Source organism: Embiotoca jacksoni, unplaced genomic scaffold (genome assembly GCF_022577435.1).
Source record: "Embiotoca jacksoni isolate LCO1_2020_lvr unplaced genomic scaffold, fEmbJac1.0.p SCAF_10, whole genome shotgun sequence".
Classification (NCBI taxonomy): domain Eukaryota; kingdom Metazoa; phylum Chordata; class Actinopteri; family Embiotocidae; genus Embiotoca; species Embiotoca jacksoni.
This window is the reverse complement of record NW_027185230.1, coordinates 19,631,146-19,652,576: the sequence shown is the minus strand read 5'-3', so window position 1 is coordinate 19,652,576 and position 21,431 is coordinate 19,631,146. Positions and strand designations below refer to the sequence as shown.

The 21,431-nt window shown below is 45.4% G+C and overlaps 1 protein-coding gene across 2 annotated transcripts; it reads right to left on the bottom strand.

The window, feature by feature from the left end:
• Nucleotides 1-108: 108 nt before the first annotated feature.
• Nucleotides 109-20,628, bottom strand: LOC138212053 (nipped-B-like protein B). Of its 2 annotated transcripts, none has more exons than XM_069172293.1 (47): nt 20,434-20,628; nt 18,484-18,631; nt 17,799-17,964; nt 17,141-17,241; nt 16,703-16,811; nt 16,459-16,607; nt 15,872-16,002; nt 15,694-15,784; nt 15,063-15,581; nt 13,328-14,977; nt 12,921-13,058; nt 12,497-12,679; nt 12,244-12,315; nt 12,055-12,141; nt 11,858-11,958; nt 11,673-11,759; nt 11,329-11,560; nt 10,427-10,578; nt 10,260-10,340; nt 10,016-10,116; nt 9,780-9,909; nt 9,599-9,681; nt 9,271-9,403; nt 9,044-9,187; nt 8,860-8,946; nt 8,419-8,636; nt 8,215-8,317; nt 8,023-8,121; nt 7,432-7,578; nt 6,815-6,949; nt 6,621-6,719; nt 6,458-6,511; nt 6,255-6,363; nt 6,003-6,139; nt 5,549-5,689; nt 5,371-5,464; nt 4,661-4,815; nt 4,488-4,578; nt 4,180-4,353; nt 3,904-4,094; nt 3,654-3,761; nt 3,075-3,275; nt 2,833-2,979; nt 2,323-2,693; nt 2,068-2,242; nt 1,648-1,836; nt 109-1,067 (listed from the first exon to the last, which is right to left on the bottom strand). In XM_069172293.1, the coding sequence occupies exons 2-47, from the start codon at nt 18,545-18,547 to the stop codon at nt 720-722; spliced, it is 8,277 nt and encodes a 2,758-aa protein (XP_069028394.1). In that variant the 5' UTR covers nt 18,548-18,631; nt 20,434-20,628; the 3' UTR covers nt 109-719. The 2 variants fall into 2 exon arrangements, with proteins under 2 accessions (XP_069028394.1, XP_069028403.1); XM_069172302.1 differs by having other exon boundaries at nt 15,063-15,578.
• Between the last annotated feature and the right edge of the window lie 803 nt (nt 20,629-21,431).

The following is a 21,431-nucleotide window of genomic DNA, read 5'->3' as shown; positions in this document are numbered from 1 at the left end:
GACCTCCTCTTCACCTGTGTCAAACACACAGGTGAGAAAACCCCAGTGCAGGTAAAGTTGCATAATACACACTCCGATTTGGGGCGAAAAAAGCGCAAAACAAGTAACAAAGACGTAAGAAAAATTTATTGCAGTATTTGTTCCACCAGAAGAGCAGGGATCACTGTTTTGTTGCTTTGTGCTCTATCACATCAAAATCTATATTAAAAAACAATGTCGGCATGGATACTGCACTGCTTTGAACATAAATAAAGTATATCAAAGATAGTCCATTACACAGTGGAGGTAAACAACAAAATGTTTAAAACAAGAACAAATGTAAAAGTTGTTGGAGCTCAAGTCAAGTGAATAAATCCATCTGCTAGTTTAAATTCCAAAAACACTTTATTAAGAACATCATCAATACACTAATTTCCAACATTCACTTTATTTTTTTTTACAGAATTATGTTCAGATATAAACATGTTTTTAGTTCAACTATAATACAGTGGGAGTAAAAATCAAACAACCAGGTTGCTGCACAACAGCGAAGGAACTCCCACGAAACGTTTTCCCAAACAGCTCCTTCTTGTGTTTAACTTGTCTGTGTTTAAACAGATCAGTGCTCACAATACTTTTCCTCCATCAGGGCCTTAAATCTAAAGAGGTTTCACTTTCTCTCTGCATGTAACATATTGTATCCGTAGATTTGGGCTGTGAGGGGTTTCTGTTTGAGTGGATTAACTCTTCGTCCCCTCCTTGGCAGCATATAGCGCCCGTAACGTCTGTGCCGCTTTGTTTGTCAGCTTGTGTCCACTCGTCAAGGAGATTTTCCTGTAAATAATGTCCGACTCCTTGATAGTGTCAACCCAAGGCACCTTTTTGCGACCGTCCCGTTTCTTGGCCACGGCCCAGGGTCCAGAGTAAGTCCCAGTCATCCAGTGTATACTGTAGCCGCTTCGGGTCTTCTGGACGACGCGGGCGATCTGCGGTCTGTCTTTGTATTTGGGACGGCAGATGGCGATGATGTCCATGGCTTCCACTGTCTCCGAGTCCTCCGCAGCGTCACCGCCTTTCCTTGGTTTTCTCTGTGGAGAAAAAGTGTCAGTCACCTTTAACACAGCCATCGTCAAACAAACATCTCAGATTATATCAGGTTATAAAAAAAGATGTTTGGTAGATTCAGTAAAGTGACAAAGTTGATCGGAGGAAGAACTCTTTCCTGATGTGTTTACTGTGAATCCTGCATTGTAAGATCAGTGAAGCTGAATCCGTTTTACTGTCATTTCTAAGGTCAAGATGTGCAGAGCATTGTACTAAATTATCCTGTATGTTTGTCCTCCCTGTAAACATGTCTGGACCGCACACTGTGCTTATTAACATGAGGACGGTTTCAACATGGCTACAACATGCAGGTCGATCAGTCTGCTGCTCAAAACAATGTACACGTCGAAGGAATATACATCGACACATCTTATCTGCACGTCTGTTATGTTTAAGCGTATTAGGACCATGTTTCATGGTGATTCTGCACCGTAAAAGATTGATTTTGTGGTTCATCTCAGTGAAAGTTGCATCTGTATCAGCTCACTAATGCAATCAGAACTATTAGGTTAGTAGTGGATGCTGTGGAACGAAAAGATATTTAAGGAGTTTTAAAATTCTCACCGCAGGAGGATCTTCATCGTCACTCTCCTCGTCCTCCGTCTCCACCGGAGCGGTGTGGTTACTGTGGTTGTGGTTCCGGGGTTTTGAGACCCTCAGCAGCGAAGTGATGGCTTTGTTTCTGGCGTTGGCGTTTGCCTCGCCATCTTCATCCTCTTCGTCACGATCTAAGTGGTCCATCAGTACCTTGAACTGCGAGATAAAAGTAGGCAAAGCCAAAAAATAAGTCTTTATTATTTCTAGCCAACTCAAAAGTTCTTATCTGCTGTACAAATGAAAGAAGCAACATTTTGATGAACAGCAATGAGACAAAGGTTCTGAACCGGACTGATATTTTTGACGTGAATATTTGACCCTGGAAATCCTGCCTACTACTTTTATTTCCAAAAGGTCAAATAAAACATAAATAAACCGAACACTCACATCCAAATACTGTTTGACAATATTCCTCTTGATTTTGTAGCTGAGGTCGCTGTTTGCTTGATCACTCTTCAGGTAGTCCAGAGTCTGAGCAGGCTTGAAGTGCACCTTTGATTTCCTGTTCACTGCCTTCTCGTATACTTTGGCAGACTCGGTCGGCGAATACTTCTGGATTTTGCTGAAACACAAACAAAACGCTCATAAGCTTGTAGCACATAAACACCTGCGCTGCCAGAGTTCCCCGAGGATCCGTCCCACCTGTCTGAGAAGCCGTAGAGATTCTTCAGATGTTGTTTGAGCACCAGCAGCAGCAGGATTCCCTGTGAAGCGCTGGCGAACTCCAGCAGCGGGTTGGTGTTTTCAGGCAGACGCTCCATCACCGCGTCCTCGTCCTCCACGTCGGAGTCAGAATCAGGGGCTCCGGATTTCTTTCGCCTGTGGACCACTTCCTCTTCCTCTTCGCTGCTGCTAGATTCGCTGCTGCTGGAGTCATCATCCTCATCTTCATCATTGCCATCCTCATCATCAGAGCTGTATTTCCTTCTCCGGGAATGCTTCTTCTTCTTCTTCTTTTTCTTCTTTTTCGCCTTCATCTTCTTTTCCTGTCTTACGGGCTCTTTCCGTAAACACTGCGCAGACAACCAGAATCACTCAAACAGATCAAACATATGCTGGATTTATTGCATTAGGTCTGAGTTCCTCCTCTGATAAAAGAAAATGACAAAAGACTAAGAAAATGAAGTAATATACAAAAATAAAGCTTCTCACCTCCTTGAAAGACTGCAGCAGGTTGCTACCAGAGACGGACAGAGTAATGTCTATATGGTGCATGATGAAGAGAGGCTCCTCCTGGGTCTGGTAAGGGAAGCAGGCCAAGTTGTCTGCGATGAACAGCAGCCTGTTCACTTCTGTTTTCTGCAGGGGACAAAGTAAAAGAAAGCGTATTTATAAAGAACAGCTCACATACTAACCTGCATATCTCTGCACAAATGTCCAACAGTCGAACTTACAGAGCTGTCATCGAACAGGTTGAGCAGGGAAATGAGGAAAGCCCGTCGATGCTGCCGGATCCCGCGGACCATCGTGTAGAGATGAGAGCAGAGAGCCGAGTCCGAGTCGTCGTGACGGAAACCGCGGACCGCTGCATCTTTGGATCCGTTTATGGCCTGTTGCACCTGATAAGCCATCTTCAACCCTGCCACAGCCTTCATCTGTAACAGAGACAGACGTTGCTCATTATGTTTGCAAATAAAATGACAATTCTTACAATTAAAAACGTTGTTTTTTTTAACTACGGGACAATAATAGATGTACAGTCCAGGTTTTTATTATATATCTTATTAAAAAAAAAAGGAATTTGTAAAAATTTTGATGGTTATTTTTCTTCTGCACTCACAAACGTCTTTGTGTGATGTGTAAAATGCTTCTTCTGAGTAATATATCAAAATCTAAGCGTGAAGTCATGTTTTACCTCCTAAACTGTTTCATCGATCTGTAATGAAATCTGCTCACCAGTTCCCTCAGCTACAACCCACCACGCTGTTCAACACACTAACACACGTGGTCAACAGAAACCAGCAGCCACTCACATGGATGAAGCCCGAATATTTCTTGTCAATCTCCACCAGCTGTTGATCGGCCTTGTTCTTCATGGTCGGCTCCGGGTCTGTTCCCATGGCGACCAAGTAGGGCACACACTAAAAAAAACGATTGTTCCAAATCCGTGAAGTGCTCAAAATAGCAGAGAATGTCGAACTTTCAAACAGATCTCGTTGTAAAACATGTTTAAGTTTCAGATGATCCTCGTCAGAGGATGCTGAAGTGAGACTGTGAACTCACCTGTACGGGATGGATGAGTCCCTGGCTGAGAGTCAGCGTGATGACGTTGAGGGCGAAGTGCCGAACAGTGGACTGTGAGTGGAAGAAGGACTCCAGCACCTGCTTCAAGTAAATCTGCATGATGGAGCTGCTCATGCCTGATGAGATGTCCCCCATCTCCTTTAGATCCTCCTCCTTGGCTTGATTCTTCCCTGAATATATTAAAAGCATCAGCCTGGTCAGTCCGCAGAAGTTCTACACGTTCAGTACAGATTAACACGACATTGTTAAACTCACATTCCCGGTCAGCTTCCTGCATTCGAGAGTCCTCCTCCTGCAGGTAAGTCTGCAGGTTTTTGAGCACCTGGATCTTCAGATTGACCAAACTGCTCTCATCTGACAGGATACTGTTATAAAGAACCTTCACGTCCTGCACAAACATCAGCTCAGGGTGCATGATGAACTGGAACCCTGGACGCAGCGCAGAGGACGTAAACACGGACGTCATTACTGAGAAAACTAAAGTCAAAGGTGAGCTGTAAAAAAATCGAATACAGTAAAATTACATCTTATATTAGTCTAAGTTTAGGTGCAATATGCTATACCTAAACCGATGATGGCCTTGATCTGCACCTCCTCATCTTCGTGAGTGGTGAAGTACAGCAGGAGCTCCAACACTTTGTCCTTGATGACAATCTGAGAGACAGCAAAGAGTCAGCCAACAAACAGGTTCTACAGCAGGTCTCACACAACCAGCAAGAGAAGCACCAGCATCTACCTTGCTAGCACCCTTGAACTCCTCCTGGTCGAAATCAAAGTGCCGACAGAGAGCCCCCACAGTAAAGAGCGAGCGCAGGAGGGTGGGCTTGTTGGCCGCCAGGGTGGAGCTGCTGGCGTCCTCCTGGTGCTGCGTCTTGAGTTTAGCCAGAGCTCCTGTAAAAGAAAACACTCTTCAAGTAAAAACTGATGGAACTGCTTCTTTTGTTTTTTGAGTCCATGAATAGAGAAATGAAATGTGGACACTGAAACACGATTTGGCGTGTGTTCATTGTTCCAGTGCTAAATCGATCTCTTAATTTGAAGACAAATAAACAAGAATATAGCTGGACCTATTTATATGTTATTAAAATGTTGTTTTCTGAGTATTTAAAGGTATATGAGAAAAATCTCATAACAACATTTCTGTTGCACACAGCAGCAGAATGTTCGAATAGTAGTAGATCATTTATTTACATTTATTATGTGGTTAAATTTGTGTTGTTTCACTGATAAGGTAAACAGTATCCATCTCTTACACGCCTGCTAAATTGTTGTCAGAATTTTCTGTAAGTTTTCTTTCACTACTACTAGTAGATAGCTACTCTATCAAATCACTTAATACGCCATAAAATAACTAAAAACCTTGTCTCTAAGGAACCAAATGAAAAAATATATAAATGGCAATTATTACTTGAGAATATAATTACAATGTATATACATAATCCTTACCATAGTACCGATTAAAACAAGCCCAAACAAACTTGTAGTTGTGCGTGACCTTGTTCACAACAGCACCGAGACAGCTCACACTGTGTTGCACAACCTGTGAAGCAGAAAACATCGAATGATGTTATGATGCTGGATGCAGTTCTTTCAGTGATATATGACAGTTGTAAATGTGACTGACCATCATGCCATATTTGATGATCAGCTTCATCAGGTCTTCTTCTATGGTGGTGAGGAACGTCTCGCTCGGGTGCTCCATCAGAGGCACCACCAGCTCCAGGATCTTGGCCACGTTGCAGATCACCATGAAATCATTCTGAGTCTGAAACGACAGCAGGAGGACACATGACAGCTGTCCAGGTTCAACTTCAGTCTTTGTCTTTGTCTCCCAGCGTGACAGACGATTGTGTTTTCATTTGGTTGCCACTAGATGGACCTATTGCACAGCATTAAAAGTTACCATTGTTCATTTCTGTCCTGTGGGTACCAGGGTCAACAAACTTTAACAAAAACATTTCTCTAAAATAAATATGCTGACACAAAACAAAATTACATGGCACGCCAATATATATACACACACACACACACACACACACACAAAATAAGAGATGAAGAAGGCATTAAATGGTCCTCACATTGCACTTGGTGGTCAGGTAGGGCTGCATCGTCATGGCATGTTTGACCATTAACTGCGCTCTGATTTTGCTGAACAGGAAGAGAGTGGTGATGCACGACACCAGACGACCTGAGTTGACTCCTTTGTCCTCACAGTCTAAGACACAAGCAGAGAGAGCATTGACGTTTGTCACAGCAAAGAAATGTTAACAGAACAATACGAATTTTATAAGAAAATACACAACAGAATTTCTTTAGCAGAGAACATTTACCTGCAAGAGACTCCTCGTATTTTATGATGTGTTCCACGAGGTTGTCCACCAACTGAACACAGGCCTTCTTGGCAGGTTTGTACGACGCATTCTCTTCTGACTTCAGCAGCTACACGATCACAGCCACACAGTAGATAAAGAAACAATATGCACACAAACTGCAATGGAGATTTCATAAGAGTCACTCGACTTAAACAACTCACATTTTGGAGAAGCTGCTCAAACCAGTCGTAGCCTGAATCTTTACATGCCAACACCTTGGATGAAAACAAGATACGAGCTATTATGACAATGTCCAAAAAACTAAATGTTTTTCAATTGAACAAAGGCACAAAAATGTTTGTCTCAAGTCTAAACAGTACAAACCACATCTGTGATGTTCAGTATCTTTCTGGTCATGGCGTTTTTGTCATGACTGGGCGTCGGGGAGAACCAGAGCTTCTGGAACGTCTCATTCACCAGTTTCTGCATTCGAAAAGATGTTTAGGTTTATAAACTGAGTAGGAAAAACTAACAAAGGGTCACTTGTAAAAGGCATTCACACAAAAATAAACACAAACCTTGATCCCCTCTTCATCGTTGACCCTCCGGATCATCTTGACACACATCTCAGTGATCTTGTGGAAGTCTGGCTGCTCCAAACAAATGTCCCTCAGGATCTTAATGACTCTTTTCCTCACACTGATACCGGTGTCCTGTGTAAAGATAAATAAACATGAAGTGTCTTTTTTTGTCTGATTTACGTTGTAAATGGAAAATATCAAGTATCCAGTGGAAAAGAGAAAATGGACAATTAGCACATGCATAATGTTTAAACAATAAAGTTCAAGGTAAAGTGATAAAAGATCTATATTTCTCAGATTGCCGCACTGTCAAGGTATTTTGAAATACATTTTGAACTGCAGTTCTTCATTTCATCTTTAGGTGGCACTGTGGGAAAAATATGATTTAACCTCAGCTGAACTTTGGCACTTCAAATGAACTTCAGGGTCACAGTTTACTTCAGTCAAGGGCAAACTTGAGTCTGCCCTATGATACATGTTGGCTGTTCCCCTTTACAAGCAATAATAAGGCACACGATGCGGCCAAATCAGCTCAAACTTTACCACATGAGGATATGATGCAAAACTTTACCCTCTTGTATCACAAAGGTGAGAAGGAAGGATGAAGAAAATACCAATATCCTTTCAATGAGCATGTCATAGTATTGCTCGATGAGCTCGGGTCGGCTGAGCACAAAGCGGCCAAGCAGCTCCACAGCTGCCTCTCGCACGCTGGTGGAGTTGTCCATGAGGCGGCAATGAACCCCACGCTGCATGTCCAACTGAAACAAATATGGGAGAGTATTCAAGCGCAGATAATCAATACATTTTAGCTGCTTTTTTGTTGTTGTTGTAAAATCAGTACTAACTCCAGTCATCAATCCAGTGGCCTAAAGCCATGTCTGGGCGTGTTAGCAGAGCTCTGCCGCTCTGCTGGTTTTAGAGTTGTAGGTCACCAACATCTTCAAAGCTTTCAGAGCTTAATACACAATTACTGTTGTTACATTCAGAACATGTAGAAAAACAGACCAGAAGCATAGGAATATGCTTTGAGCTGCATTTATAGATGTACAGCATCAAAAAACACACGTCTTGCACTGCCTGTGTGGACAGATGGATTCATTAAAATAGGAGTGGCGGCTCTGCCCGAGACTGATGACTAAAAAAATGCAGCTGAAACACCGTCTATGAAGACGAGGTGTGAGAGCCAACATGGACAGACTCACCCGTGCCAGAATACTTGGATCCACAGCCACCACCTCAGACAGACACTTCATGGCTTTAGTTCGGACTGCGATGGCACTCTCCCCCAGCACTCTCAGAATCTACATCCAACAGACAAGGAGAGAAAATGAGTCACAGCTGACACAATATAACCGCTCACTCATTCACTTCATCTGTCAAATCGATCCTCTTACCTGTGATAAATAAATATCAAAGCTCTGTGCAAACGGCCTCATAGAGGCCAGATATCTGACGATCAGACAAGAGTCCACGTAGTCGACTGTGTCCGAGTTCATCCTGAAGGAAAAGTCACGGGCAAAGTTTAAAACCAAGATGGGAGATCAAGTCAGTCAGCGCAGCAAAATTAGCGCAGTGATCCTCGGTGAAGTAAGATTTACCTCAGAGAACTGAAATGCGACGGCGAAGCCTTGATAACCTTGCGGAGGAATTTCTTGCGTGCCTCGGCCCTCTGCATAATCTCCCCGGTTGTGTCAACATCCTTGGAGTGCCGTTGACCTTTCGAGTCCTCGTCGCTCTCATTTTGAGACTTCATTGCCTTTTCTGCCTCGCTTGTGGTGTCCCTGAACCACTGGGCAATATAAAACTTCCTGGCAAACTGGGTGAAACAAAGAGATACATATGAGATGAACATTTCCAGGCAAATTACAGAGTATTTGACCATTTTTAAGGTGAGCAACGCTGTTTAGCCAACGCCTATACACAACATCCCTGTGAAGCCATTTTAAAGCTTCAAGTAGCAGAAGATGAAATATACATGCTAGATTTAAAGATTCATAAATGTGTCCATAACAGTTAGTGTATGAAGGTTCAACACTCACCACTAAAGCGGAATCTGTCTCAATGTTTTCATTGAGGAAGTCAAGCAAAGCCTTCTGGAGTTGTTGTATCTCGTCGCTGCCTTCAGTCTGTAAGGAGACCAACAGGCCACGAGCATTTCAGAGGCAGTTCAACACCTTTGTGCATTTACATGTGCAGAAGCTGTTCAGTAGTTCTGTAATCTACCTCTCTGAGGATGCGGTCAATAGCCTTTTGGTCCATCTTGCTCGTGACAGCATCTTTCCGCAGGCGGGAGGCGACAGTGCCGAGGTAGTCCAGCGACGCCACCCTGAGCGCCATTTCTGTCTGCTTGTTACTGAACTGGTGCACCTGGAGCACAAACGTCACGATGAAGACAAACATCTGGAACAACGAAGAGTGATGACACTTCTGGAGTGAAGGATGCTACTTACCAACAGCCGGCCCAGTAGACTAAGCAGCAGCTCGGCTGCAGGCCACTCGGGCTTATTGACTGTAGACAGCAGGTCATGAACAAAGTTCTCAAACAGAGGCCTGTAGTCCTCCTCCCCCTGTTTACTGCCACACCTGAAACATACAGAATAAAATAATCTTTTATTGTCATATATTTTTGAGCATTGAAGCAGTGAATATTACAGCCGGTTCCACAGCAGAAGCAGATATAGTAATGTGTAAGGACGGCCAGAGTCTCAGTCCAGAGACAAAAGGCAGCAGAGCTACAGATTTGAGCTTGATGGATGCGATCCAGGACCAATGTCTTACTTCTTGAGAAACACCGATAGGAAGTTCTGAGCTGTCCTCATCGCCGTTTCGTAAGAGTTTGTCATGAAGACATCTTTATCCACCTAAGAAAAAATACCCAATACGTAAAACAATTTCTGAATCAAAACTTTTTGTTTTCAGATAAATATGTTTCAGAATGAGATGAATCCTGGGTGGGGACCTTCTTATTATGTTCCTCGTCTGAGTCTCTCACAGAAGGAAGGTGAACCACACACTGGATGAGCTGAAGAACGAGGGCGGTGACCATCTGGATGTACAACGGCTCTCCGTCCGAATCGCTGCTGTTAAGCCTAGGGGAGTGTGAGTTATTAATATCTTTAAGTTCAGGACTTCAACAATAAATTGTTCTCATTTATGTCGTTTTACTGAGCAAATATTTCCTCAAGTTTCAGTCACCTGAAGTTCCTGAGGCTGCGTTTACTAGTCGGCAGTCGAGCCAAGGAGGTGAAAACCTCCTCAAGGATGAGCTGCCTGTGCTTCTCGTAACGAGAGAACACCTACAGAGGAGAAGAAGGCAAAACTCCTTATCAAAATACACCAGTAGAGACATCGGGCAGGAGAATGCCATTAAGAATAACAATCTGAATCAATGGCAAAATGAATAAAGCAACACTAGAATAAGACGCCACAGCTGACTTACTGCTGTCACCAGTGTGATGGCACACAGCTGCAGTTCGCTGACATTCTCCACAAAGAACGGTGTGATACCCAGCGTAGACACCTAAGATGTGGGCACAAAGCAGTCAGGTATGAGCACCAGTCGAAGGGGGTGCGAGGCCTCGAATATGAATGATGTCAGAGTCCCACCTGGAGAATCGTGGTGTCGGTGAGCAGCTGGATGTCCAACAGCTCTGAGATGTTGCTGATGATATCGCAGACTTTGTTGTAGAGCATGATCACCACCTTCTGTTTGTGGGTGGAGCCCTTTGCTCTCTTGGACTTTGAAGTATACATGCCACCTGGGTGAGGAAGACAACAATGAAAATAAGAGTGGATGCAAAAACCACTTTAAAACAGCACATGCAGTGTGTTCGAACGTGTCGCAACATTTTTTAGATTCCATAACAAAAATGTTTCACATCGGGAAATATGACTACAAGTACACATTTATTTTAATTCAAGATGAAGTATTTGCATTTTTTGTAGTAAATCCCTGATGGTATTGCAAATGCCATGAGACATACCCGCGCTGGTTGGCTGATTACATACTGCACATGCTCTGTGGGCAAAGCGTGCGCACCAGAGACCTTCACCATCCGACTCAGCAAATATTGGGTTCAGGATGATGCTCATTTGAATGGAGATAAAAGAATTTGATTGCACAGCCCTTCTAGACTTTCCAGATGTTATTGGACTGAATGGATCAAATTGTGATTAAAGCCCTTTTCTGGGGGTTGTGACACCGTTTATTTCATATATTCACCATCCAGCCACAATTCATTCACCATTTTATAGCGGCAACTGTAGCGACAGAGCAGGCAAAGCCTTTGTCGTATGACGACATTGTTTGTGTAGTTGCTGCAACTGGCAGAAGGGGGAGACACAAATTCTGCACTTCAGGTTTAACCCAAGATCAGTTCTAAAAAAATCCAGAATGGATCGATCTACTCAGTTCAAACATAAACATGAACTGTGCGCGCACAAAAACAACTCCTGGAAACAAAGGTTACTGCAACATTTGTAGAGCAGCGGGGAAGACGGCAGCTGACCTCCGTGGGGATCCACTCTGTAGACCGGGTCATACTGAGGGTACAGAGAGTTTTGCAGATGGAACTTGGTGTACTGCAACACCCTCTCGATCACATCCTCTATATAAACAGCCTTGGGCATGCGTGGCGACGTCATTATGTTGAGCGCAGTCAAACAGGCATCAGCAGACTTAGTCACCCGCTCCATGATAAGGTCGCGCCACAACCGCTCCTCATCCATGGAGTCATTATCCTACAAATCAGTACAAAAGTTAGAGAAATAGTTAAACTTGCTGGAAAGTGCAACACAGAATATTAGGAAAGAAAAGCCTTTTTAACTTCCACAGTGAACATCAACAACTTACATGATTCATGAATGTGGAAAGTTTGACGCTGTCCAGAATGTTCTTCTCCAGGATATTCAAAACTTTCACCAGTTTACTAGATGAAAACTGTGGACCAAAAAGATGAGAGGTTGCATTAACCACACTGCAGCTGTGCATCGGCGCTCTTTACAAAAGCCCGAGTGACAGAGCAGAAGCCGTCTCACCTTGTTAAAGATGCCCATAGCTTTGAGCTTAGCAGAATCACTGCCGAGCTCGCTCAACTGCTGCTTTCCAATCAGCAGTTCTTGAGGTATCTCGTCATCATCTGTGTGAAGGTACAGAGTTATCATGTGGACATTTTTCAACACAACAGTTGAACAAAATGTCAGGAAGTTTGGAAGCAGAGCAGAACCATGTTTACCTGCATTGAGCTCCACGTCCTCCAGATTCTCAAGAAGGTTGTCCACACTGGAAGCAAATCTCTTAAATGTTGAGGAGTCCATCATTTCTGTTAAATAACGTAAACAAATGTATTAATACAAATATGTTGCTTTTTATGTTATATTAAAATCTATTAGTGTTACAGTAGAATTGAGCGGCACATCAATACCCTCTGATGTCAGCTTGGAGTCGTACAGCTTCCGGTTCTTCTGTTTCTCCTTTTTCTTCAATTTTCTGGCAACTAAACAAAAAGAAAACACCTTAACAACATTAGTCAAACCCACGACAGCAGCAACCAACACGCACGCGGTCAACATATAACAGAGGAAAAACATCCTGACTACCGTATACATTGTTCACAATTATATATATTTTTTGCCAGCCCTCTTCCTCACTGGTAAACCCGTGTAAAAGTGTCTCACCGTCACTCAGGGATGGTGGAGGAGTCTCCTCATCTGAGTCTTCGAGTCTCGAGTCCCGGTGACGGCTCCCAGACCCCCGGCGAGCGTTATGAACACCTCCACTTCTACGGTGATCTCCAGAACCTTTCTTCTCCTCGTGCTTCCACGTCTTGTCGTAGTCTTTCTTGGACCTTTTCCTTGCAGCTGAAAAAAAAAAAAAAATCACAGAGAAAAAGTACATGCAATAAAATGTCAAAATAATACAGTATTTACAATATTTATAGAGTACAATGTGGAGACAACTAAACCTTTTGACAGATTTTGTAGCTTTCTGATGCATACGTGCAAAAATTAGGTGAATGTTCAACGTTCAAGCACTTTGAGCTGCATTTCTTGTATGAAAGGTGCTATACAAAGAAAGTTTATTATTATTATTAATACTCACGCTCAGTGTCAGAGTCATTGGCATCGTCTTTGTTATCGTCGTTATCATCCGTGTCCTCGTCTGAGGGCACCTCAACATATTTGGATTTCTTACTAATACTGTGCTTTCGCTTGTTTGTCGTCTCACAAAAGGACATCTCTGTAAACACAAGAGTGGAGTGAGCTTGGAGCAAAGAAGGATAATCCTTTGGATTAATGACTTTGATCACAATGATTCCAGAAACAGTAGTTCAAAATTGCACATATCCATCCCCTGTAGTTGGTGTATATTTTTAATAAAGCCAAAGAGTATTTGCACATGCGGTGATAAATGTCGGCCAGTGCAAACGGAGAGTCAATGAAAGAAGGAAGTGTCCACATACTGAAATACAGCTCCCCAAAATGTAGACCAGTAAAAATAAATCTTACCTCTTGGTGATTTGTCAACGGAGGACAGTTTCTTGGATTTGGAGCCGTGTGCATTCCTGCGTTCCTTAATCATCCTTTTCACCTCATCAACGCTGAGTTTCTGAAGCACAACAATGGGTTTAGCGCTACTGTTTAAGTTCTCTATCAGCGACACTCTCTCCAGCCTCACTCGCGGTTCGCTCCAGCTCTCGACCGCTTTGCTTTCCGGTTGGGCATCTTTTTCTTTTCCATCGCGTTTCAATTTCGGGATCACAAAGTTCTTCAGACTTCCTGACTTGCCACCCAGCAGGTACGAAGGGAACTCGATAGGTTTGGTCTCAAAAGACGGCCGTTTGTTTCCAGCTTGGTTGCTCGTGCTGCCATCCGAGCTCGTCCTCGGTTCCTTACTGGGGCTCTGAAGGCTGGAAGCGCTCGTCCTCGGTTCCTTACTGGGGCTCTGAAGGCTGGAAGCACTCGTCCTCGGTTCCTTACTGGGGCTCTGAAGGCTGGAAGCGCTCGTCCTCGGTTCCTTACTGGGGCTCTGGAGGCTGGAAGCGCTCGTCCTCGGTTCCTTACTGGGGCTCTGGAGGCTGGAAGCGCTCGTCCTCGGTTCCTTACTGGGGCTCTGGAGGCTGGAAGCGCTCGTCCTCGGTTCCTTACTGGGGCTCTGGAGGCTGGAAGCGCTCGTCCTCGGTTCCTTACTGGGGCTCTGGAGGCTGGAAGCGCTCGTCCTCTGTCGGCCGTTCAGGTCCGCTGATTTTCTGCTTCCATCCTGCTTCGTTCTGGAGATGTCAGACTTAGTTTGCTGGTCAGGTGAGCTTTTATTACCGTTTTCTCTTGACAACATCTTGTGTTTCCTGTCCCTGTCTCGATCTTTGTCTTTCTCTCTGTCTCGATCTTTGTCTTTTTCTTTAGGTCTGTCTCTGTCTTTTTCTTTGTCCCTGTCTCTATCTTTGTCTCTGTCTTTTTCTTTGTCTTTGTCTCTGTCTTTGTCTTTGTCTCTGTGTTTTTCTCTGTGTTTGTCTCTGTGTCTCTCTCTGTCCTTGTCCCTTTCTCTATCCCTGCCTTTGTCTTCCTCATGTTTGGAGTTACGCTCTGCCTTGCTGGTGTTTTTGGGCGTCTCGGGTCTGCTGACCTGGGATCTGTGACTGTTGTGGTTCTTTTCTTCTTTGTGGCGTGAGTCTGAATGCTTGTCGTGTTTCTGTCGTTGCGTGTCTGGCCGTCTGTCGTCCAAGTGTCCCTTGCCGCCGTCGGTTTTGTCGTCATGCTTGTGTTTTGATTCGCGCCAGTTTTCTTGCTTCTGTCGAAAGGTTTCTGGTTGTCCATCTGAGCCAGACTTCTGGGAGTTGTCCACATGCTGTTTGATGATCCCAGGTCTGTTTTCAACTTTATTGACCTTTCCATCAGCGTTTGACTTTAGGCGACGTATGTGATCCTCACAAACCTGCTGTGCTTCCAAGACCACTACAGGCTGTCCTATTACTCTGCCAGCTTGCTGTAGATCAATACTGACCATCAGAGCAGGTCGACTGGCACCGTTACTAGCAGCACTCGTCTTCTTGGGTGTCAGCTTGCTAACACTGTTGGCCCCGTGTACAGTAGGCCCCTCACTTGGCTCAACTCCGGGTTCCTGAGGATATGAGTCTTGCTTCCGTTTCTTCAGTGGCTTGTCTGCAATATAAAACACTGCATCTTAACCTCTCTACAAACACAAACAACCTCGGGGCATGAAAAAAGGCAATACACAGAAATTCACCTTTATCCTGGACTTCTTTAGACCATCGTTCTCTGTCAGTGGCTGATTCGCGTTCTATTCTGTCGATTTCTGCAAGCGCGTCTGTCTCAGCATCATCGAACACAACTGCACTGATGACTCCAGCCTCCTTGGTGTTCGGCCGTACGGCAACCTGCTGACAGTTTGCCTGCTCCTCAACCCCTAACTTGTGGGAAAAGTCTTGGGCAGTCCTTGACAACTGATTATTATCAGTTATCATAAGCGTTTCATGGTCTGAGTCCATATGGGCCCTCGGGGGAAGCTCGTCAGATTGATCCAACTCTGGAATCTTCACTCGGGACAGTTTTAAAGTCAGCTTGGCAGAGTCTGGAGAACTAACAATGTCGTACAGGGTATCTTTGTCCGTCTGCTCGTTTTCTTCTTTACTCCTCTCCCTCTGCTTCTTTTTGCGGTCAGACGAGGTGAGGAGGAGGTCGGGTGCAGCGCCTCGTGGCCCATCAGGTGGAGGTGACTGCATGATAAGAGGAGGCCTCAACCCTGCTGAAGCACAAAAGTTGAGGGAAACAGGAAGATCAGAGAACAAAGAATGATTTGTACAATGGTGTATTATTGTTGTTTCCACCAAATGAAGAATATTGCTAAGGCAGAATACTTTTTGCAGTCTCTTCACTCCCAGCAGGAGAACACGCAGATTGTGGTGATTTAACTGAAAATGCAGCAGCTTTCATGGAAGAGTCATTCTCCTGTTGAAACACAAGACATTCATCATTACTTTCAACAGCCAGTGTCTGCTGAGGTCCAGCTCAGGATATTGTGATTTTCTGCATTACCTCATGTCCCAGTCTGTGAGCCACGTTCATGTAGTCTTCATCAGAGCCGAGTCTCGCATTATGATTCGATGAATTACTTGAAAGCTGTCCAGAGACTTTGTTGTCATGGATATTTCTCAAACTGCTTGCAACTAAAACAAAGAACGAAAGGAAATCTTTGTTTATTTTTTAGGCAGTGCCTCACATCTGCTTATCACACATGTATTACAACCTTTGCAGAGAGCTGTAGTTTTACTGTACCACAGTAAGATAATGTCAGCTCATCAACTTTTTCTTCGCCACTTCGGGGTGTATAAAAGTTCATGTTAAAAGATTAGTTCAGTAATTTGATTACAATCAACTAGATTAATATGAATCACCATGCAACTGTTGTCATTTCAAAAATGTGTTTTTCTAAGACTTTAATCTAACAGTTTAGATTTCTCATTGTTTGAGTGGAGTCGGTGTTCAACAACATTTACTGGGGACACTTGTGGATGATTGAAAAACTTTTCTTTGATATCAAAAGATTGCCATTTGCAGCCATTCCTAACAAATGTGTGACAAGCAGCTACTGACACTTCTCTCTTGACCAAGCAGGTACTTACCCTGCTGACTCTGTTGTTGCTGAGAGTAACTGGGTGGATTGTACTGCATGTAGTCTGCAGGACTCTGAGGGGTGTAGGGACTCGGGATAGGACTGTTCTGCTGGGGTACAAAGCGAGTACCTGAGCCAGACTGTGGGGATGTAAAGCATCTGTAAAGAAAAAAAGGAAGAAGTAGTCTCAGTAGAAGTACAGAAATGCCTCTGCTGCTTCTTCACCATCTGCTAGTGAGCCAGCATTGCTTTACCCAGAGGGACTTTGAGGGACAGAGGTTTGCTGATAGTTCGATGCTGGACTCCCATGGACCTGATTCTGAGAAATCTTGTACTGTTGTATCATTGGCTGTTGCATTACGCCTGGGAGATGAAGACAAAAAGTAAATAATTAAGGATGTACAAACTAGAAACAGAACATCTGCAATTCTCCCGCTAAACCAAACACATCTAACCAGGAGCCAAACTGGGTACAACTATTATTCTACTCTGCAGTGGCTCTGCCCCGCTGGTGTAGTGAAACTAACTGTAAGTGGTACACCTGACCCAGGAAATGCTCAGGTGAAGAATCAGTTACAGCAGAACCACCTGGTAGAACCAGGGAGAGCGAATGCACTTAAGCTCAACTGTAGAGTCAACAGCATGTCTGTGTCTCCGTCTCACCACCCCAACCTTGTACTGGGTTAGCATACTTTTGTCCCCGAACACTTTGGGGTTCCTGGACAGCAAGGTCTGTAGCAGCATTGGCATATCACCCTCAGGTTCATCGTTACCCAAGTTGTCCTTTAACTCTCTGGAAAACAGACAAAAAAAACATCATATTACAAAAAAAACATCATATTACAGACAGTAGCTGCTGAATGCTTAATGCGAGACTAAAGCATCATTTTCAACACAGTTTAAACCAGCACTTTATGATTCTGGCAAATCAGAGCATGAGCTGACACATCTGCTGAAGCAATGAGTGTAATATGATCCCTGACATAAAAAGTCCAATGTCCAATTTCACGATTAATTAACATTGTTGTTTTTATAGTGAAATAACACTTTGTGTAGCCGTTCCACCACCACCGCTCACAATCTCAATGTCACAACAACGATTTATTTCCAGTTCAACAGGACTTGGTCAAAACCTGCTAAATGGCTGGTGTGAAATGTGATGACATATGTAAGAAATAATACAGAGCTTTTAACATACAACAAACTTAATTTGAAAGGGATCCAGGATGATGTAACTTTATCATTCGACTCGTGCAGTAAAAGTTTATCGTCCTGTTCCCACTGTTACACGCTTCGTTCTTGCAAATGTGTCCAGCAGCGAGGTGTGAAAGAGACGCGAGCGGCACTCACATGTGTTCTGTGGAGACCTGGTTAAGGCTGTGAGCCAGCTGAGTCACCAGATTATCGTCTCGACACACCAGCAGGCTGCTGACCTCTTCGGAGATCCTTCCATTGTACAGCAGACTCTTAGCAGTGGTGGCAGGAAGAGGTGAAGGCAAAGGCAGCTGGTTCAACACTGAGAGGGGAGTCGGGTCGCGTGGAGGAGAAGAGGAAGCAGGACACCAGGAAATCATAAAATAAAACTGTTTTACAAAAAGCTTTAGGGTGAGAAAATATTTCTGGATGTAGGATTTAAAATGTGAAATGCGCACGTAATGTAATTTATTCAATCGTATGCAGCTCGTAGCCACTGTGTTAACGGAGGCTTGATTCATTTTACTTATACTAGTCAGAATAACATTTTGAAGCCCTCAGAAGACACATGACCAAAAACTGTTGTAATAAAATGATAAACATGCAGTTATCGATCTGTACACTCCTCAAGGTGCACTTCTACAATCTCATGCATCATTACGAGATCATATATGTGTGAAATCAACAAGCTTCCCTGGATTTAATATTTATTCTTCTGCTTTTCTTTTTTTTTTTCTATTTTATGATTGAAACCGGTCAGTTGACTAATTCTGACGCCGGTCTGCACGTTAAGTGTTGGGTTTGCGTGAGCAGCGTTGGAGAGGGACGGGGTTGAACTTACGGTCTGTTAGGCTAGCGATTCCAGCAAGAGTAGTGATGGGAACATGAGGCATATCACCATTCATGCTGAAGATGAGGTCAAGAGGTCGTGTCAGTGCACAGGCTGCTCAGTTTCACCAATCTCTTCTGATTTGTCACATCTCCAACGCCTGCAAAGACAAAACAACCCACACAGTGGCAGGAGGAGGAACTCTGGTTATTACAAACTGAAGATTATAATAATAAACTCTGGTTATTACAAACTGAAGATTATAATAATAAACTCTGGTTATTACAAACTGAAGATTATAATAATAAACTCTGGTTATTACAAACTGAAGATTATAATAATAAACTCTGGTTATTACAAACTGAAGATTATAATAATAAACTCTGGTTATTACAAACTGAAGATTATAATAATTTGAGAAATGTTGGCCGGTGTGTTCTTCTGGGATGGAGGTTGAACAGAGGTGTGAATGAAACAGCTGTGTGGCCCTGCAGGCCTGGACATGATCACCTGATCACCTGGACATGATCACCTGGACATGATCAGGTGACCTGGACATGATCACCTGGTCTTGATCACTTATTGATTAAAGGTTCCACTCAGAACCGTCTTCCTCTCTGATCCCGGTTCTTCCTCTTTGGTCCCGGTTCTTCCTCTCTGGTCCCGGTTCTTCCTCTCCCCGGTTCTTCCTCTCTGGTCCCGGTTCTTCCTCTCTGATCCCGGTTCTTCCTCTCTGGTCCCGGTTCTTCCTCTCTGGTCCCGGTTCTTCCTCTCCCCGGTTCTTCCTCTCTGATCCCGGTTCTTCCTCTCTGGTCCCGGTTCTTCCTCTCTGGTCCCGGTTCTTCCTCTCCCCGGTTCTTCCTCTCTAATCCCGGTTCTTCCTCTCTGGTCCCGGTTCTTCCTCTCCCCGGTTCTTCCTCTCTGATCCCGGTTCTTCCTCTCTGGTCCCGGTTCTTCCTCTCCCCGGTTCTTCCTCTCTGGTCCCGGTTCTTCCTCTCTGATCCGGGTTCTTCCTCTCTCTGGTCCCGGTTCTTCCTCTCTGATCCCGGTTCTTCCCGGTTCTTCCTCTCTGGTCCCGGTTCTTCCTCTCTGGTCCCGGTTCTTCCCGGTTCTTCCTCTCTGGTCCCGGTTCTTCCTCTCTGGTCCCGGTTCTTCCCGGTTCTTCCCGGTGTTTCCCGGTTCCCGGTGTTTCCACCTGTTTTCTCCGGTTGAACAATAGCTGCGATGAATTACAACCGTTTAACGTCAGTCACACGAACCGGGACCGACTCGGTTGGTGACAGTAATTGGTGATAAAGCCCAAAGTTGAAGCTTCCGTCTGTTCGTGTTTGTGTGTTTGACGTCAGCTGGTTTAGTTTTTACATTTTAAAGAGCTGAAACAAACCGAACAACATCCGGAGCTCTGCTAGCTGCTTCTTTTGTCAGTTGGGACGTTAGCTCCGGACAACTTCTGACTTCTGATGATGATGATGATGATTATTATGATTTTTATTATTATTATTATTCTTTCTTTGTCCGTTTTGGACGTTTTTGCTAAAAGGACGAGACGTGTGTGGAAGTGACTCGCATCAACTCGCTGTTAGCCGAACCGGCTAGCAGCAGCTGGAGATGCAGCTAACGTATGCTAGCTGGTGTAACCTGCTCTAGCTAGCATCACCAGCCTCCAGCCCGGCTAGCCGCGGTACCGACCCGCGGTACCGAGCCGCGGTGCCGAGCCGCGGTGCCTCCTGCCCGGCTAGCCGCGGTGCCTCCAGCCCGGCTAGCCGCGGGTACCGAGCCGCGGCTCGCTTCCTCCAAATCTCTCTCCGGTCGCTCGTGCGGTTCCGACCCAACACTTCGGGGCCTCCGTCGCGTCTCGAGCCACAAAGTGGACCTCGGACTTGCCTGAGGAAGCGTCACCCCGACCCGACGCCGAGGAGCCGGGGGTACAAAGCGCAGACCCCCATCACAAATCACAATTACCCCTTCGGCTGATTCCGGTAACGGCTCCGGTAACGGCTCCGGTGGTCCCGGTGGTTCCGGTGGCTCCGGTGGTTCTGGTGGTCCCGGTGGCTCCGGTGGTTCCGACGAAGCGACAAAAACACGCAGGACGGAGAACGAATCAGCAGACTGGAGTCTGTTGAATCTAGTATTTACCTCTGGATGTGATGAGAAAGAGAAGTGGTTCTGGTGGAGGAGGAGGAGGGAGGAGGGGGGAGGAGGAGGGAGAGGGGAGGGGGGAGGAGAGGAGGGGGGCAGGAGGGGAGGGGGGAGGAGAGGAGGAGGGAGGGAGGTAAGGAGGGGGGAGGAGAGGAGGGGGGAGGAGGGGGGAGGTAAGGAGGGGGGCAGGAGGAGGGAGGGGGAGGAGGAGGGAGGGAGGGGGAGGAGAGGAGGGGGGCAGGAGGGGGGAGGAAAGGAGGGGGGAGGAGAGGAGGGAGGGGACGGGAGGAGGGAGGAGAGGGGAGGAGAGGAGGGGGGCAGGAGGGGAGGAGGAGGGAGAGGGGAGGGGGGCAGGAGGGGAGGGGAGGGGGCAGGAGGAGGGAAGGAGGGAGAGGAGGGGGGCAGGAGGAGGAGGGAGGGGACGGGAGGAGGGAGGAGAGGGGAGGAGGGAGGGAGAGGAGGGGGGCAGGAGGAGGGAGGGAGGGGCAGGAGGAGGGAGGAGATGAGGAGCGGGAGGGAGGGGGGCAGGAGGAGAGGAGGGGGGGTACCGGTCATTGGAGAGGAAACAAGAAGGAGAAAAGGGGGACGAGAGGAGAAACGGTCCAACTCTCCTCCAAGACTCCCGTTAATCACGTTCTGTGTTTGGGACTCAAACTCATCACGGCAGTTTTTTCAAAATAAAATGACATGAAACTAATTCAGAAAATAATCAAGTTCAGCGTCCTGCAGGTTTAAACCTCCTTCATAGTTCAGGATCTGGTGGAGCGTGGTTTAAACCTCCTTCATAGTTCAGGATCTGGTGGAGCGTGGTTTAAACCTCC